The following is a 19,061-nucleotide window of genomic DNA, read 5'->3' as shown; positions in this document are numbered from 1 at the left end:
GGCCGGACACAGCCCAACACCTGGGAGCCCAGCCCCAAACAGCGTTATCAAAATAAGGAGGCCAGCTTTGGAAGCACCAGCCCCGGCTTGCTCCTGCCGCCCCATGCTGCATGAAAAACACTTGTTTACCTTTGTACCGTACTGGCAATCGTACCTGCTCCGGACGTGCTGCAGTCTGAGGTGGGGGGATCAAGGCGTTGACAGCCTGACAGGGGAGCCTTTCCCAAGGGGGGAGAGGTTAGGACCCTGAAGGAGTCAGGCTCAGCAGACATCTCCAATTACCCCAAACCCCTTGAACTGAACCCTGTTGGGAATGAAACTTCTAATATAGCCCCCCCAACAACTTCTTTTGTCTCTCTTCTCTTACCTCTTCCCCTTCCTTCTTTCCTTCCTTCCAGTCCCTTTGCTAGTCCACATCACCTACTGGGTGCATGGCTGGCATTCTGCAGTGCAGGGCTGGGACTCTCTGAGCGGCTAGCCGCAGCTGGAGGAGAGGTCACAGCAGAGGACAGGCAGCCTGCTGGAGCCCCAGTATCAGGGACCTGTTTGAAATCCATTTCCTGCCACCCTGTGGAGCCCAAACTATGACCTATGGGCAGCAGTGCCATCCGCTTTCGGCCCTTAGTCCCTCCAGTGCTGAGAACCTGGCCGGTGCCTGGCTCTCTGCTGGCATTGTTGTTCATTTGTCTATTGTCCTCTAATGTTCCGTGTCCGCGGCAGGGAGTTCACCATCCAAAACCCATCACCAGTGTCACACACCAGAGACACAGGCACTAAGCAGCAGCTTTACCGTCTCCTCCCTCTTCCTATGCTCCCCAGTCGGTACACATAGACCCCGCCTTTGTGACCCCCCCAGCTGGATTTTTAACCCCCCCAGGGGAGACCAAAGCACAGCTCCCCACAGAGGACACCCTGCTCTGCCCCCCATCTTCAAACTCAGCCAGAGGCCATAGAGCAGCTAGGGCAATTCCCGACTCGGACAAAGGGAATCCAGGCCAGTGGACCATGCGGTGTGTGTGAAGGGGATGATTGGGACCCCAATGGGGTGCTGGAGTACTCTGCAGTGCTCCGGTTGCCCCCTCCCCATTTTTATCTGGCATCGCTGTCACCCACACCTAGAGACCCTCCAAATATGTGCTATGTGATAGTTATTTGTGTGATGTGGGCAGCTCCATGGCATGAACTGGCATGAAACCCGCAACCCATTTCACACAGGCCACCCCCTCACCTGCTAATGCTTTCCAGTCGCTACCATCCTGAGACGGATTCAAGAGCTGAAAGGCTCCATATCCTCATACCCGTCCCCTGAGTCATCTAGCTGAAAACCCTCCCCCACCCCCCCCCCCAGTTTATTTTGTGAAAGGCAGGGAGAGTGTTTTCCATGCACAATGCACAAGTGTTCACTTCCTCTATGAATGGCTTTTATTTGAAATTAAGGAAAATCGACCAAACGCCCAAGCTCCCCGAGAAAGCCCATTGTGTGACTCCTCTGTGACATGCTGCATCAGGTGTGCCTAAGAAAGTGGCTGCTGCTCCAGGGGCCAGGCAAACTCTTGGCATTTAAAGGTGCAACGCAGAGAAAACAAAATGACAACAGGTCCAAAGCTATCTGCGTTGCACAGACTTCAGTCCTAGTCCAGCAAGGATTTACTGCTGACCGGTACTTAATTTGTAAGGAAAGAGTGGCTGGGGCTCAAGGAATTTTTTAATTTTCATAACTGACCTGGCAAGCCCAGAGGTGCCGGGGCTCAGCCTTGGCAAGCCCTGGCACAAATTAAGCTCTGTTGCTGACAATGCCAAAGTGGCCATTCCAGGATCACATTTCACACTGATTAAGCCCAGCAGCTTCCCAGAAGCACCCAGAGAAGATGCCTGATCTCCAGGGACTGCTCAGGGCAGCAGCAGTAACTGGAGAAGGCATATCTCCGAGCAAACGAAAATGGAACCATGGAGGAAGCCAGAGGCTTGCCAGGATGCAGAGCTGTCAATTCATGGGTACGAGCGTGCTGAACCCCTCCTTGCTCTTCGCTAGTGAATGCTGATGCAAACACCTGAGCAGCATTATGAAATGCTACATCAGCTACTAAAGCTCAGGCGGCAATGCCAGACATGTGAGCAGAGCTGTGCATGGTAAACACCAGGAGGTCAGCATGCACTAGATCCTGCTGGTGCAACTTGGGGCATGTCGGCCTTTGCTATTGTGACAAAGCAGGACAGTGGCTTTCAGGGCATTGTGAAATAGCGATGAGTCCCTACACCTGGCATGCACATCAGTGCTGATATTCCATGGATCTGTGCCTAGCATTGTTAACTCCTGCCTGGTAGACTGCTCCTACACAACTGCCATTCTGCCAAGCCCTGGCACAAATTAAACACTGTCCACATTCCACAATGGGTTAGAAGCACAATTGGGATCTGGCCCAGTTACCCAAAGAGCTCAGGAATCTGTGATCTAGCAGCCTTGTCCGTCTTGGAAAGAGGGACCCCAAGGCTGAGATCAGAAACAGGCCTCTCTCTCCATGCTCACATCTGACCTAATCTTCAAAACCCCCATGAAACTAACTAGCCGAGTTCCTGCCTCCACCCTGATCCCTTTGCCTGCCTGCTGCAGTGCTGTCCACCCCACCACCCTTCAGCTGGGTTGGGGGGTCAGACTGTAAACTCGTCAGGGCAAGGACTGTGCTGACTGCTGTGTTTGCAAGGTGCCTAGATCTGGGGGCTGCTACAGCAGACCTAATAATAGTGATACTTAGAGTTCAGGTGAACTGGAGAACAGTGAACAGCTGGCAGAGACAGACAGATCCTGGCCCGTGGGCTGGCTGCTTGGTGCCACTCTGGAGACAACTCTAAGGAGTCATCTGGTCTGGGAAGCTCGGTGGGTAGCGCAGGGCTGCTGTACTGGATCCTGTACTACATCCCTTGTGGCCCACAGCATGTCTGCAGGGGCATGTTTGGGGGAAGGAGTCAGGGCCTGGTGCTCTAGCAATGCCTGGCTGCTGGAATGGCCCTTAGCAGCCCTGGGCAGCTGGAGCAAAGTTGAATGACCCAGAGGTTCCTCTGCGTTTATGCCTGGAGCCGGGCAGAGAGCCCCAGCCTTGTAAAACAGCACCAAGTGCTGCTTGGGCCCACCCCAGGAGCTGGGCTATCAGATGGGATGTGCAGAGCATACTCAGAGCAGCTTTCGGAGGGAATGGGGTGCTGGGAGAATTTCTCAACTGAACAATGACCTCAACCAGCTTTGGGCAGGAACATGCCAGGGGCCAGTGCAACCTCTGTATTAATGTTACACTGCGGGGCTGAGCTTTAGGCACGTAGCATCCCACATATGTCTGGCTTTACCTCTGGGATGTTCAGCTATGAAGGGATCTGTGGAGCTACCTGGCTGCGTAGGTGCCTATATGTACATGGACCCCTCTTCCCACCCCCACTACATTTGTGCTCCCACATGTGGTCAATATGCCTGCAAAGAGGCCAGATCGTGGCCCTCACTATGCAATCAGGCACCAAAGGTTTGGCCCATAGAGCTAAATACTTTGGGCAAGACGTAGGCTAACGTCAGGCAAAGACATACAGCACCTCCATAAAGTCTGCTGAGTGTTCACTGCTCCCAATCTGGCAATGGGAGATGCAAAGATCTCAGTGTCTCTGAGAGCCAGACTCCATATTTCAGAACCTCCATGGGGATATAAGTGCTCAGTTTTAAGCCCCCACTAAGGAAAAGCTTGGCCAAGACCTTTAGGGCCCCTACCGACAACTGTGCAAGGATCATGGTGGGATTCTGCACAGATCAGCGACCCCAGGCTTAACGCAAGGCATGTACAAATTGCATATGTGCTCCCAGCATGATGAGGGAATGGAGCTTTGCACTTGGTCCTGGGGAAGTAAGTTACATTTCCCCCAGTCCTGGTCACTGAGCAGCAGGTAAACACTTGCTTTGGGCTCCCTGTTGCAGCAGGACTCCTGCCAGCACGAGAGCTTTAGTCATCACCAACCCACTGTCCCTGCTCCTGGTTGTGTATAAACACTGGATAGCTGCCACTTCCTTGTTTGTGGAAACAAGCCTGAGAGATGTGGCTGCTCCCTGCTCAGTCTGTAGCACGTGAGGCTGAAATCCCCAAGGGGAGCTGGAGAAATGGGGGCAGCTTCTGCTCCCAGAAAACATGCCCCCTCAAGTGCGTTTTGAGTTAACGCCTATTTGATCAATACCAGAAGGCAATCCTTTCCCACTTCTCCCTGCCAACGCCCCAGCTTCCGCATTCTCACCCTTCACAGCCACCAGTCGGCGATCCCTTCCCCATTGGCCCTGGAACATTGTGGACAATCCACAGATCCCATTTCTAGGCGCCCATATTACAACCACCATAATCACAACCTTCTTGTTGAGCTGAGATGCCAGAGCCTGAGCAGGTCACAAACAATGAAACACCCTCTCATCCCCAGTGTTGGTACAGCCAGATCAGGAAGCAGCTCTATGGCCAGGGCTGTGTGGAGGAAGCTGCATCTGCCACTGCCCATGTTGGCCCAGCCCCGTCCGTTCATCAGGGCTGTTGATCCAAGACACCGCAGCAACACTAAACTCACATGAATATCTGCACAGAGACCCCAAAGCACAGGTATGGTTAGGTCTGTCCCATGTCTATGGGCTGTCCATGAGAAATGCAGAACACTATGCATCTTGAGGGGCCTATGAGCCCCAGCTAGCGAGGTCACTCTCTCCTGGCTCTCGGGATTGCCCTGCCTGTGCTCTTTGATGTCATGGCGTCATAGGCCAGAAGGGACCACCAGACTTTCCCTGTAAAACCTCCTTTCTCCCCCGACAGAGGGAAACTGAATGAGCAAGAAAGGGAAAGAGAGAGAGGAGACGGGGAAAGTCCTCTGCCTGCTGGGTCCCTACCACCCTGGCGGTCCCTGGCAGCTGGAGCTCCACTTGACCAAGTTATCAGCCAGGCTGGAGGCACCCTGCCAAGCTGCATTGTCATTCACCATCTTGCCAGTGGCTCTCCCACGGCAGAAATGCCAAGAACTGCAGGCTACCACAGCAGCCGGGCTCCTGGGTGCAGGGAAGCAGCAGCCCACACAATTGTACTGGCTGGAGCTGGTGTGAATGTTACATGCAGGCTCATGTGTCACCCTCGCAGGGATGTGGAGAGGCCTGGCTATCCAGGGCCAGCAGGCCAGCAAGATATTGGGGAACAGTCACTGGCACAGTAGCTGTGCATAGCACAACGCTGGCAGTCAGGAGACCAGGCTGGCTTTGGAGGAGATGGCCGTGTTGTTACAACACACTCACTCACTCAGGGCATTTTGCTACAATCTTCTCCAAGATAACAAGCTACCTCCTTGTATACAGTGCAAATACTGCAACACGCCCCCAACACATGAGCAAACATGGGCTGTTTGTACTGTAACTAGCCGGCCTAGATGGGCAGGGTGCAGCCAGCGGCCTGGAAGATCATGTGGGGTGTCATGTTTCATTTGGAGAACAAGGGGTGGGGGTATAGGATACTGTAATTCCAGAGCAGCAGCAATGCTATGCCAGCACCTCTTGGCAAAGCCCAAAACTTTGCTTGAAAGAAATCTGGGGGACATGACAGCTGTCACTCAGCTAGGAAGACTCAGGGAGAAGAGGCCAGGGCTGTGCGAGCGCCTGTCCCAGTGTAAAGCACTGGTTCCCTGGTTCTCCCACTGTGGGAAAGGACTAGAGCAAATTTCTAATCCTCACAAATAGCCATTCATTCAGTACAAGGGCGAGAGATCCCAGGTTAAGGGATCAGCACATTACTCAGCAGCTGGGCAGCTGCAAAATAATCAAAAGCAAGTTCCCAGTAGAAGTCTCACTACAGCGACTTCCCATCTCACCCATCCATGCACCTCCCAGGCCAGAACACTCAATCTGTTCCTCTAGCTTTTGGCCAGTGAAGGGCATATCTGCCCTGGAACTGGACGGTCAGAAGTCTAGATGAGGGTGAACATGGTAAATCACTTGTCCTTAGGAGACTACAGAGTTTACCCACTTTGTACCACTGCACCTGTACATAGGTGTAGCGTCCAGGTTGGGCAGACATGCTGCACTAGCTCTGAGTGAGCAAAGGTGCCAAAAAGAGTGTAGCCATGCCCGCAAAAGCAGAAGGAGATGCTACCACCTGGGTACATCTACATTGCAATGTAAGCCCAGGCTCAGCCCCCTTCTATCTACACACAAGTCACTCAGGCTTGGACCTAGGGGCCTAGGATCTTGCAGGGAAGGAGGCTTTGAGCTCGAGTCAAACTGGGCCCCAGGGCTCAAACCCTATTGCTTTACAGTTTAGATGCAGCCTCCCATGTCCACCAAAAGCATCCCATGCTCCCATGGGTCGGCTTCCTTTGTCCTCTCGATCCCCAGAGGCGCCAGTCAACTCCAGGGAAACAGACATAACTCCTTGTGTTGTAGCTCGGCGGGTCGGCACTTAACCCTTCCATTGGTTTCTGACCTCTGAACTGCGAGCATGCCTTTGAGAACCTTCTGTGCTTGCCATGAAGACACGGAGCAGAAGAAGCCCTTTGCAGAGGGCCTTGCTTTGTGGTCACGGGAGCACAGCCAGATTTTGCCGGATCTCTGGTGTGAGGCCAGCAGCACAATGGACTTTAGTAAAGAGCACCAGGAATGACCACACATATCAGCAAATAGCAGAGAAGTTGGAAGGGCTGGAAATTTACAGGATTGGGTGGAGCAGATTAAGTAGCTCCACAGCAAATACTGGCAAACCAGGGACCAGAACTGCACCTCGAGCAACTCACCAACATCATGCCTGTTTTCTGAGGTTGCTGGGCACTGTGCCCAGCCCAGAGCCAGCAGTGGTGCATGATGACCTGGCCAGCCCGTATAGTGCCTGCTAGCCCCAGAATCCAGCATGAGACTGATGCGAGCCAACAGCAGGTGCAGAGAGAGGCAGGCAAAGTGATTGTTCCTGAAACCGGTTCCAGAGGAGACTTTGCTGCAGCAGAACATCCAGAGGCCATACTCGGAGGAGCTGTTTAAGGGACACCCTACCCCAACCCTGCCTCCACCCCGAGGAACAGCCAGCCATGGAACAGCAGACAGAAGCCACCCCAGAGCCTGGTAAGTTTCTGGCTCTATGTTAGTGTCTATTATTACAGGAATGGGAAGGATTTCCACTCTGGGAACCAATGCAAAATTTATTGCAAGCCCCAGCTAGCACCACGTATCTGCTACTGGCAGATTGTGTGCCAGCATCTTGGTGTCCCGTCGCCCCCACTACGCGGAATTCAAAATGGTGACCAGGAAATGTAAACAGTAAAAAAGTCTTGAAATGACATATTTTACCAGAAAGGTGCAAATTTCTACAGCCATTCCTGTTTCCTAAAAATAACCACCTTCCATTGCCATGCCTGTCAGTACGCTGCTGGGTAACCAGTCACTGGGATCATGAGCCACCTGGAAACAGAGAACAGCAATGGAAATGTGCTCCATTTACAAATCTAGTCCATTTCAGTGACGTGTAGTCCACACAGTCCATGGGTTACAACACACAACTGGTGTTTGAAATTTTGTCCAGCTATGTTATTGGTGGGGTTCGGTAGGATGGCTGGGAAGTCCTCTGTGTTCACATGCAGCCATAACAGGCTAAGCCCTGTGGAAGTTAACACAGCAGCCTGATGATTCTCTTATGAATTCTAACCAGATCCAGGTGCTGGTAGCTGCAAACTTCTCCTGTAGCAGGAATTCCAGAGAGGTAGTCACATTTCCGGGAAAGGCGTATTTTCCATGGCCAACTCAGTAGCTGAACAGACCCCTCCACTCATAGATGTGCTGTTCAGTCACCATATGTTTGAATACTTCGGTTGCACACCCTATGGGTTTCTCACCTGCCTCTTGGAATAACATCTCCCTTTTCCAATTGGGCACCACTAGAATTATGTCCTCCAAAATGTCGAAGGCCTGAAATGACAGACAGTGCTTTTGTAGCACAGGTACTGATAGCACCCTCCCTGCAACCCCAAGTAGTTCTGCAATTTTCAGAGGGGAAATAAAGAGCAGCTTTGATTTTTGTAACGTATCATTGTCTCTGCACTTCTTTCGCTGTGATGAATCCAGCTGTATCCAGGGAGCTTCCATGCTCTGAGCATCCTTCTCACAAGATACTGATGTTCAGTTTGAAAATGTATCATTTTGTGCCCTTGAAATTCCACATGGATTTTTTTCTATGCTCCTGCACTGAACTATTGGAGATAATAACCTTCTGTGTCTTGTTCTGTTCCAGGCCCCTCAACCTTGACAGGCTGCCATGTCTCCACAGCTCACTCACATGGCAGCAGAAGCCTGGACCAACTGACCTTCAGGGACCATTCCAAGAGGAAACGTTTTCATGATGAGCTTATGGTTGAAGTTCTGGACAGGCCAACAATCAGGTCCAATGCCAAAGACAGAGGGACTTATGGCTAGAGGAAAGGCATGCTGAGAGGCAATATTGTGGATGGAGATGTAGGCAGTCCAGCCTAGTAGTCAGAGAAGGAGTCAAGTCTAGTGGTTGGAGCTGGCATCCAGGTCAGAGAACAAAGCTGAGGGCCAGCATCAGAGTCAACTGCTGATTACCAGAGCCAGGGGTCAAGCCAGAGTGAGAGCCAGGAATCGAATCAGACAGAGGGTCAGAGCCAAGGTCAGATAGCAAATGTTGGAGCCAAGGATCAAGCCAGAGACTGAGTCAAGTCAGAGGCTGGGGTCGGAGCCAGGACTGGTCACTGGTGATTGGAGGCGAGGAATAAGAGCAGGAACTGGAGGAGAGGCAAGGATGAATCATGGGAGCAGGCGCATAGGTAGGAGTGGAGCAGGAACAGGGTCGGGTGCAGGAGATAGGAACAAGCAAGGTCCAATATAGCCACAATTGGCTATCCCCTTGTTGCGCAAACAACTTTGCCCTCCTTCTGGCTTACATAGCATCATTGGACCAACAGATGGAGCTGGGTGATCCTCCAATCAGGGATCCTGTGGGCGGGGCCTCGGCTGAGGCTATAGTCCTTCTAGCTTCTCAGCCCACAAGGTTTCAGCAGACATTGGTGGAGGCCAGGATGTGGCAGCTATCTGGGGACTCCCAGGCCTGGATACAAGACCTGGGACATCCCAGGTAAGAGGAAAGGCTCAGGCTGGCTGCATAGCTTGAGGATATGTGGGAGCAGGTATTTGCTTCACAGTTCTTGGAACAGGAATGGTAGCTAAGGGAGTTTGCGTGGCTGCTGTCACTACTGGCCGTGAGAGTACCAGCTCCTGCTGTGCCCGCACCATGGCTGTAGTATGTCTGAGCTGCCATCTCGGAAAAGCTTGGACACCTCTGTGGCTGGGCAGGGCAACTGTGGCCCATGCAGTCCTTCCTATTGACCCCCTCTCCTGGCATAAAGAGTGCCACAAACATGGAAGGAAGGGAAAGGAGAACAGTGGGGCCAGACAGATGGTCTCACTGCTTGCACGTGTTCATGTTCTTCTTCCTTTTTCTTTTGTTTTTGTTGAGTTACTGTTGTTCCAGCTGGTGTGCAGTGGTAGTGGTGGCCAGGTGGCAGGCAGTGGTTTAATGGTGTACTTTTCTAATACATGTTTATAAATAAAGCTTTTTATTATGTCAGGAAAGTTTATTGCTGTCACGGCATGACATCACATATTATGTATTTCAAATAAGAAAGGTGACAGGGACAACTGGGAATTAGTATGGAAACACTATTCCTCGGCGTGGTCATCTATAGCAATCACTTCCATCGCTGCCTTGCATCAATCCATACTGCAAATCAACCACCCTTGTGCCCCACTTGATAACCGGTCAGGTCATTCATAGTATATTGCATGGCAATCCCCAAGCCCTGAATGCCCCCCAAGCAATCAGCTTTCCCCTCCCCCCACTCCCTAAGCACATCCATAAAGGTACTGTTCTCCCTCTTCCACTGGACCAGGCAAGTCCATAGTGTGGGAGCACAGAGCATCCCTGACTTCTGTCCCCTGGGTCCAGCTGTGGTAGGAGCATTTTCTGGCTGAGTGTTCTGACTCAGTTGCTCCTCGCTGTCATAGGCCCATTCAGGGGGAAATTGCTCAGCCCTGGTTTCACAAAGATTGTGAAGAGCACAGCAAGCCACTGTGATGCGGACAGTACTGGGATGACACTGGCATCCAAATGGGTCTGTAAACATCGCCAATGGGATTTTAATCTGCCAAAAGCACATTCAGCAACCCTTCTACACCTGCTGAGAGTGTAACGACACTGTCTTTTGCCAGGGCCTCTAAGATCAGGGTATGGTTTCATAAGTCAAGGCAAAAGGGGGCATGCGGGGTTCCCAGAATTACAGTGGGAATCGTAACTCCATTTAGGACAATGTCATTTGGTGGGACTAGGCCCAACCTGCCCACAAATGAAGACTCCTGACCAGTGAAAAACCCCAGCATCATGAACTTTCACATTGCAGCCCATGTTGACATTCATAAATCACCCTCTGTGGTACATGTGGACCTGCATAGCAATGGAGCAGTGCCTTGTGTGGTTTATGGACTCAAGCTCCTTGAAGAGGACAAACTATGGGCACAGGAGTCCCGGTACAGTTTGGAAACATCATTCTCTCAAAAAACAAACTGATACATTAAACAATGAACCAGCAATAAGTCACCAGGAGCAGATAGTATTCACTCACGAGTTCTGAAGGAACTCAGATATGAAATTGCAGAACAATTAACTGTGGTATGTAACCTATCACTCAGATCAACTTCTGCACCTGATGACTGGAGAACAGCTAACATGACACCATTTTTTAAAAAAGGCTTCAGAGGCAATCCTGGCAATTACAGGCCAATAAGCCTAACTTCAGTACCAGACAAATTGGTTGGAACATTAGTAAAGAACAGAATTATCAGACATGTAGATGAACAAGATTTGTAGGGAAAGAGTCAACACAACTTTTATAAAAGGAAATCATGCCTCACAAAGCTATTAGAATTATTTGAGGTGGTCAACAAACATGTGGACAAGGGAGAGCCAGCTGTTATAGTAGAGTACTTGGACTTTCAGAAAGTCTCTGACAAGGTCCCTCACTATAGGCTCTTAAGCAAAGTAAGCTGTCATGGGATAAGAGGAAAGGTTCTCTCATGGATTAATTACTGGTTAAAAGACAGGAAAAAAGGGTAGGAATAAATTATCAGTTTTTACAATTGAGAGAGATAAAGAGTGGTGTCCGCCAGTGATCTGTACTGGGATTGGTGCTATTCAACACATTCATAAATAGTCTGGAAAAAGGGGTAAACAGTGTGGTGGCAAAATTTGCAGACAATTCAAAATTACAGAGGATAGTTAGGTCCAAAGCAGACTGCGAGGAGTGGCAAAGGGAGTCTCACAAAACTGGGTGACAGAGCAACATAATGGCAGATGAAATCCAGTGTTGATAAATGCAAATCAATGAACATTGGAAAACATAATCCCAAATATACGTATGAAGCGATGGGATCTAAATTCATGGTTACCACTCAATAGAGAGATCTTGGAGTCACCGTGAATAGTTCTCTGAAAACATCTGCTCATTGTGCAGCAGCAGTCAAAAAAAGCGAACAGTGTTAGGAACCATTAGGAAAGGGATAGATGATAAGACAGAAAATGTCATAATGCTACTATATAAATCTATAGAACAGCTAAACCTTGAATACCGTATGAAGATCTGGTTGCCCCATCTCAAAAAAGATATATTAAAAATGGAAAAGATACAGAGATGGGCAACAAAAATGACTAAGGGGATGGAACAGCTTCCATACCAGGACAGATGAATAAGACTGGACTTTTCATCTTGGAAAAGAGACGACAGGGGGGATATGATAGAGGTCTATAAAATCAGGAATGGTGTGGAGAAAATGAATAAGAATAACTGATACTAGAGGCTGTTGTAAAGGCCAAATATAAAACTGGGTTTAAAAAAGGATTAGATACGTTCATGGAGGATAAAATCCATCAATGCTGTTAGCTAAAATGGTCAGGGTTGTAACCCCATGCTCTGGGTGTCCCTTAGCCTCTGGCAGCCAGATGCTAGGAGTGGACGACAGGGGATGGATCACTGTCCTCTTCTGTTCATTCCCTCTGAAGCATCCAGCACCAGCCACTCAGAAGAGAGGATGTACCATTGGTCTGACCCACTATGGCCGTTCTTATGTTCTTATGTGAAGCCAGCAGTTACTTCAGGAATATGTCTGATGCCCACCACCTTGGGGTCAACCGCACCCTGACTGCCTCCAAAACCTCTTCCACCTCTTTACCTACAGTCAGCTTTCCAACACCAGACTGACTAGCAACAGACCTGTAACTGTGTGGCCAGCTTCCAGGCTGTTATAGCAACCTGCTTCTCGGCCAGTATGGCTGCCCTCATGTGTGTCTTTGTACTGGAGGGGCTGGGAAAGCAGCTCACAAAGCCCCAGAAATGTAGCTTTCTTCATGAGAATTTCTGGATCTACTGTGGTCATCCCAGGTCTGCAAGAGAATGTGGTCCCAGCAGTCTGTACTTGTGGCCCTGCTCCAGAAGTGTCAGTTTATATAGGGGGCATCTGCTGCTATATTGAGTGTCATAAGCAGCATCAGTCAGTTCCAGTGTGCCAAAGCAATAGAGTCCCAGCTTGACTCGGCCTCCGACCCCTCCACCCCTTTGGAGTGCTGGGACCCTGGGTCTGAGACTTGGGTTAAGTGTGACTTGTGTGTAGATGGAAGGAGGGTTAGGCTTGTGCCTGAGTAAAAGCACTGTAGTGTAGACATATAATGTGTGGATGCCAGAGCCCAGGTTAGAAAATGTTTAACCTAGGCTTGACAACCCGTGTAAGCCTTGGATTCTCTAACCAGGGTGGGCTGATTCACATTCCAGTGCACCTAGGCTTACATTGCAGTGTAGGTATACTCCCTCAGTGCAATCCCGTCTGAGACCCTAGGAATGACCTCGGCAACTGACCCATCCTGTTGCTTGTGCTGCCGCAGCGATGCAATTTTTTCAAAAATCAGAGCTAGCTATTGTATGTCAGCCCAAGCTGGAATTTACTCTCCGCCCCTTCCCAGTGAAGACACATCCCTACTGGTAAATGACTCCTGGAGCAGGGCTTCCAGTTGCTTCAGTGAGGGAACAGTCCATAGTTAAGGCTACGTCATGGAAGTTACGGAAGTCATGGAATCCATGACTTCCATTGACCTCCGTGACATTTTCTGCCCCAGGGCTGCAGCTCCCAGCCCCCACCCTCGTGGGGGGGACCCTGCAGCTGCCCAGCCATGGAAGGGAGCCGGTGGACCCTGCAGCTGTGGAGAGTCCCTGCCGCCCACTGTGGCTGGGCAGTTGCAAGGAGTCCCTGCTGCTTGCTGGCTGCGCAGCTGGCAAACTCTGCAATTGCCCAACTGCCAGGGGGCGCGAGACACCCCACAGCTGCCCAGCTACTGCAAGGGGTGGGGGACTCTAAGCAGCTGCTCAGCCGCAACGTGTGGCGGGGACCCCCTGCAGCTGCCCAGCCATGGTGGCCAGCCGGCAGATCTTACAGCTGCCCAGCCATGGCAGGCCAGGGGGACCCCCCTGCAGCTGCCCAGTTGGCAGGCAGCGGGGACTCCCTGGGGGATCCTGCAGCTGCCCAACTGTGGCCAGTGGCTGAGGGACCCTGCAGCTCCCAGATGCCCCGCAGGGGACCTCTTAGCAGCCCAGCTCCACGGGCAGAGGGATGCCAGAGCTCCCACGCAACGCAGCGGCGCCGGTGGGGGATCCGGGAGCCCCAGCAGCAATGGGTGCTGAACCCACCTACCACTTTTGTCAGGGACAATTTTAGCGAAAGTCAGGGACAGGTCACAGGTTTCCGTGAATTTTTGTTTATTGCCTGTGACCTGTCCCCGAATTTTACTAAAAATATCTGTGACAAAAACCTAGCCTTATCCGTCATCTAACCTCACCGTCAGGAAGATTTTCCTGTTATTCAGCCTATGCTTCCCTTTTCTTTATTTCATCGTATTGGTACAAAGCCCTTCAGCTGCCCCATTAGCCCATAACCAGATCCCATTGCCTCTGTAACTATACCCCTGAGGGTGAGGCCATGCACAACCCATCACTATCTCCCATTCCCCCCATTTCTTTGGCTCATCCATTACTCCGACTCTTCTCCTTATTGTGTGACAGTAGCATGTAGAGACCGTGGTTGAGATCAGGGCCCCATTGTGCCAGGCATGGCACAAACCTGCAGTGAGAGACAGTCTCTGGCTTATGCTGAAAACGGTCAAAGGTGGGAAGGTCAAAGGGCCAGTGACTAGCACAAGGTCACACAGCACATCACAGGTACAGCCAGGATTAGAAGCCTGGTCTCCTGAATCCCACACCAGGCCCTGCTCGGCTAGACCATGCTGCCTCCTCTTGCACCTCTACCTAGAGCCCCTTGGCCTACCCTGGGCAGCTCCTCTCCCTAGGACCTGCGCTCTGCCAGGAGCTGGCACGAGCTCTCCTACCCCCGCACTCATGATTCTTTGTGTCCATATTCTCCTTTATTCTGGCTTGTTACCAGAATCATGGGAGAGCCTGTGAGTCCCAGGCATGGACCAGAGCTCTGTGCTGTTTTGGGGCTTGTCTCTTAAGGGCTGCCAGTTTGTCTGTCCCTTTGTGGTGCTGTGATGCCCACAACTGCTCTCAGTATCACACCACGGGGCTCTCCAGGCCTGGCCCTGCCCTGCACTGGGACAGGGTGGTTCTGGCTCTGCAGTCCCAGGCCCTGCTGATGCTTTGTGGTTTCCCCCAGCATATCACACTGCAGATTTGTGTCCCAGCAGCACTTAGCTGTTGTTCCTAGTCCTGCTTTTACCAAGTCGCTTTGCTTGCTGGGCCTTTCCAGGGATTTGACTCGGCAGCTGGTTTAGATAAATGGTCCAAACACCACCTCTCCTCTGCTCCCAGCACCGCAGAGATAGGTAACAGTGGTGGGGAGAGTGCACATAAGGAAGTTGATGCAGGTGATCTGAGGCTGGCCCAAACCACGAGGCAGCAGGACTGGCAAGTGACAGGGCTGTGCTGGACTTTACCTGCCTGTGTCAGTGACATGAGAGCGTAGCCAGACTGTAATTCTCCATCTTGCCACAGGAGGGAGCCTCGACACAACGCTGCACCCAAAGGAACTCCTTTTATGAGTATGTCCCAAAGGAACAGGTGCTTTGCATTGCAGTGGCTCAGACCTTTTCAGACTGAGGATTGCTCAGTAAGAGAGGGGACCTATCATGGGACATCTTCCCTCCTCCCTAACGGCCCTCCTTCCTGCTAGCAGCCTCTGGCCTGCCCACGACCTCCCCTGGGTCCATCACTAGGGTTGATCAATTATTGAATAGTGCTTACTGGGGATTCTGATCCACACCGCCCCCCCCTCCCACCCCAGACTACTAGGAATTGGAGGGAACCTTCCTCTAGGTGTGCAATACATTATGGGATTTGATCTCTGGCCTGGCTGTCACTTGGCCTTTCCTCATGTATCTGCTCCTCAGGCAGGTTTGGGGAGATTTTACACTATAAACCCATCCAGTTATGTTCACATATTGCTCTCCTGTTTTACAATTCATCCATCTTTCCCTTTAATCAGCGCATTCCCTGGACCTCCCTGTCCAGTTCCTCCCAATGCTGCACCAGTGGCAGGTGACTGAAAAGGGGAGTTTGCATTTACTTTCTGCTGCCTCAACTATGGGGAACTAGGCATCCAAATCTCCTAGATGGCTTTGCAAACCACAGCCATACTCCATGCTTGTGTTCGCTCTCTGATAAAACGGCTTTACTAAGGAGTTTTCTTCTGGTGGGCTATTGGCACTGCCCATGCATGGGTACGTGCTGTGAGTTAAGTGGAATTTCTCAGTCAGTATTCATTCTTTCAGCCCTGCACAGAGTTGCATAAGAAAACTGAATGGAATTTCATTTTTAATGTGTAGGTGCATGCAGAATATGATGGGGGGGAGAGGGTTGAATGGGATAAATTTCTCCCTGAAGGAGCCCTGTCTCATTCTAAATGATTCGTAAAAGTATGTGTGATGATAAATATAAATATTAAACAGCTGCTTCGTTCACTGTGCCCAGTCCACTCTGTGCATTGAACGAGGCAGGAGGCCAGTGTAGAAGTAATATGGCATCAGGAAATTAATGATGGCATTGTAACACCTACACACAAGAAGGCAGAGATCAAGGGAGGCCAGCTGCCAGACTGGCTGGATCTTTAACTTGCTGTCTTTACAATTTACTTTGTGCATGTGACAGCACATTGTGTATAGTCAGTTTCACAGGTTTCCTTGCAGGATCCCTTAGTTAGTCAGTTTTACCAGTTGTTTGTGTAGGGTCTTTCACAAAGTAACCCAAGGGAAACACAGTTCAAAATACAGAAAAAATGTATCCGCAAAAGCACAGTAATTGTCATAGGGATTCAGGGAACCCATTTTTATCATTCTGTTAGCAGGTGTGGATCCTGTTCTGAGCCAGCCTCAGGAAGCCATCTGCAGAGCATTACACCTTAATTGAACCTGCTCTTTCCATGTACATCTGTGTACAGAAATGGCTCTATGATACAGCACTTCTGTAACAGATCCTGCTGGGAAAGGGTTAAGGAGAGACAGTCGGCCCATTTCCCTACCCAGATATCAAGGACGAGGGAGTAGCTGTGAAGGAGAGGATCTAGTGTTGGGGGATGAGAAGTCCTGAGCCAGGAGACTAGAGCTGGAGCAGCTATCATGGATCGTTAAGGTCTGTGCTAAGAAAGGCAAATCCCAGGAAGGGGGTGACTTTTGCACTGCGTGGGGTTTGCTTCAGAGCCAGCTTGGGAGGCGCCTGCTCTGACGAGGCCTCAGGAGCTGGAAGGGCTGGTGAAGCCCATCAGCATGAAAGAGTAGCACACTTGGTAGCTTGTACAGGGCAAGGTCATTGCACACCCAAGGGGCTTCATGCATCCCTCTGTTCCCCCAAAAGCTCCCTGTGCACCACCCTCCATCCCCCTCTAATGCAGAGCCTCTCTGCAAGTCCACCCAATATCTCCGGCCAGAGGGTCTGTATGCGCCCCAGTTCCTCTCCTCCCATATCAGGATCCCCTCATTCTCCCCCATGCCAGGGCTGTGTGCCCCTATTCCTCCCTCCCTCATTCCTTCCTTCCCCCCATACCACATCATCCAATCTCCTCTCCATTACCCCCTCCACCCATTCTGGCATTGCCTGTCCCCCCACCCCACCCCATGGCAAAGGCTTTGTCTGCTCTTCATTATCTCTAGGCCTTCCCCCATCTCCCTCCTGCCAGGGGCTGCATGAGCCCCTATTCTCCCCATCCCCCAGTGCCAGACTCCCCCAACATTCCCCCACCCCCATACACACACCAGGGGGAAATGAATGGGCTCATGAGGTGGGTGAAGGAGCAGCAGAAAGAGGCTGCAGCCTAAGAGGAACCACAGTTCCAAGGGCTTGTTACCCTGGCAACAGCACCAGGCTTCCAGGGAGCATCAGACCTGCTCCGGCCCGAGCACTGGAGGGGGACCCTCGGGCTACAGGGCACCTTTGGCAGGTGGCCACAGCTGCCCTGTGAGAGGAGGCACCCAGGGCTGACTTACCCCGCTCCTTTTGAACAGGCGAGGACGCTGCCACTGACGAGGGCGCTCCACACTGCTACCCTGGGGCAGTACTGGACACCAGAGGCAAAATCCTGGCAGCAGCTGGGACAGGAGCTCTCTTCCCTGGGCACTCGTGCCCAGAGACTGCCTGCCCAGGAAACACAGCGCCTCAGTTCTGCCTCTGGGCTACAGAGAGAACTGATGGGCTTCGCGGCACAAGCCACCCTGAGCTGCTCCATCCTCCCCCACTGTGAAAATGGTGGCATCCCCTCCCTCTCACCGATCCCCTACCCAAACATTTCTCTCAGCTCCTGAGGGGAGGGGCTCTGCTGCCCGGAGTAGCTCCAACTGGCTGTTCTTTCCCAGGAGGTGGGGAAGTGGGAAAAAACAGCCAATCAGAGCTTCAGGGCATGACTGAGTTGAGCTGGGAAAGCAGAGATACCAGGGAGGCAAAAGCTGATTACTAGAATGGGGACATGATTTCTGTTCTGGCTTTAAAACTCTCGGTTTGCTGTTCGGTTCTGTTAACTCAAACACCCATGGAACACTTGGGAGGGAAGATGTCTTTGTTAAAGATTCAGCCCCTCAAATCTCACAGTCCATCTTGGAGCCCACTAATGAGCCCAGCACCAACACCAGAGAAGACAAGACTTACCATTCCTGATATTTCTAAGATTAAAAAAAAAGAAAAAAGAACCATCAACTTTAAACCTTACTGGACTTCCTTATACTTTAGAAAGAAGCAGAATATGGCACCATCTCAATTATTTTATCCTTGACCTGCCTGTGTGTGACCCACAGAGATCCCATGCCCCAGAATACAATGCTTTCTTTACTCCGTGACCATAGCAAACTGGTGCCTAAACATGTGTGAGGAGCGAAGCCAATAGTTCTCACACAGAGACCAGGATTTTCATAGGTTCTGGGGAGCAGAGCAGGCAAAACACTCCTAGCCAATCAAATGGCCAGCTTCCTATCATTTGCCTTAACTCTCACCCTCGCTATGTCATGTGCCAGGTAAGGCAACCCAAAAACACCTCCTGCACAGCCCCACCTGTCAAATATGTCACACATGTCTCCGGGATGTCAGTGGAATGCGGCAGCAAACCAATGGGGAAAAGGATCCTCTGTGGAAGCAGTTATATAACATGGGAAATAAACAGTGCAGCCTCTTCTGGGCAACCCTTGCTGAACTGGAAGCCAGTGTGGAGCTGTGGGAATTGGAGTGTTACAATAAAATCGTTTTGTCTGTGCAATAGCTTCTGGCTGCCAAAGTCTGTAAGCACTGATGAGGGTTGGAGGAGCCGGAAGGAACAGCCCTCAGCAAACAAATAATTACAACGGTCATGCCTGGGCAAGAAATTGGGTGTGAATGGGAGTTGCCAGATCCGGCCGTGTTCCTTAGAGACAACAGCAACCACAGGGTTTGCAATCACACTGTTAATGGACCTCTCTGCACCGAAACTGACAGCTAGATTTTGGGGC

General features: G+C 51.2%; 1 protein-coding gene across 1 annotated transcript in view; it reads right to left on the bottom strand.

Annotated features, from left to right (window-relative positions):
• Window positions 1-18,786, bottom strand: part of SLC4A9 (solute carrier family 4 member 9) — a 71,061-nt gene extending 52,275 nt beyond the window's left edge. The window contains 1 exon segment of the mRNA XM_030573355.1: window positions 18,631-18,786. Within this exon segment, the coding sequence (XP_030429215.1) occupies window positions 18,631-18,650 (20 nt within the window). The 5' untranslated portion in view covers window positions 18,651-18,786.
• Between the last annotated feature and the right edge of the window lie 275 nt (window positions 18,787-19,061).

The sequence above is a fragment of the Gopherus evgoodei genome, chromosome 8, assembly GCF_007399415.2.
Source record: "Gopherus evgoodei ecotype Sinaloan lineage chromosome 8, rGopEvg1_v1.p, whole genome shotgun sequence".
NCBI lineage: Eukaryota > Metazoa > Chordata > Testudines > Testudinidae > Gopherus > Gopherus evgoodei.
This window is presented reverse-complemented; position numbering and strand designations above follow the sequence as displayed.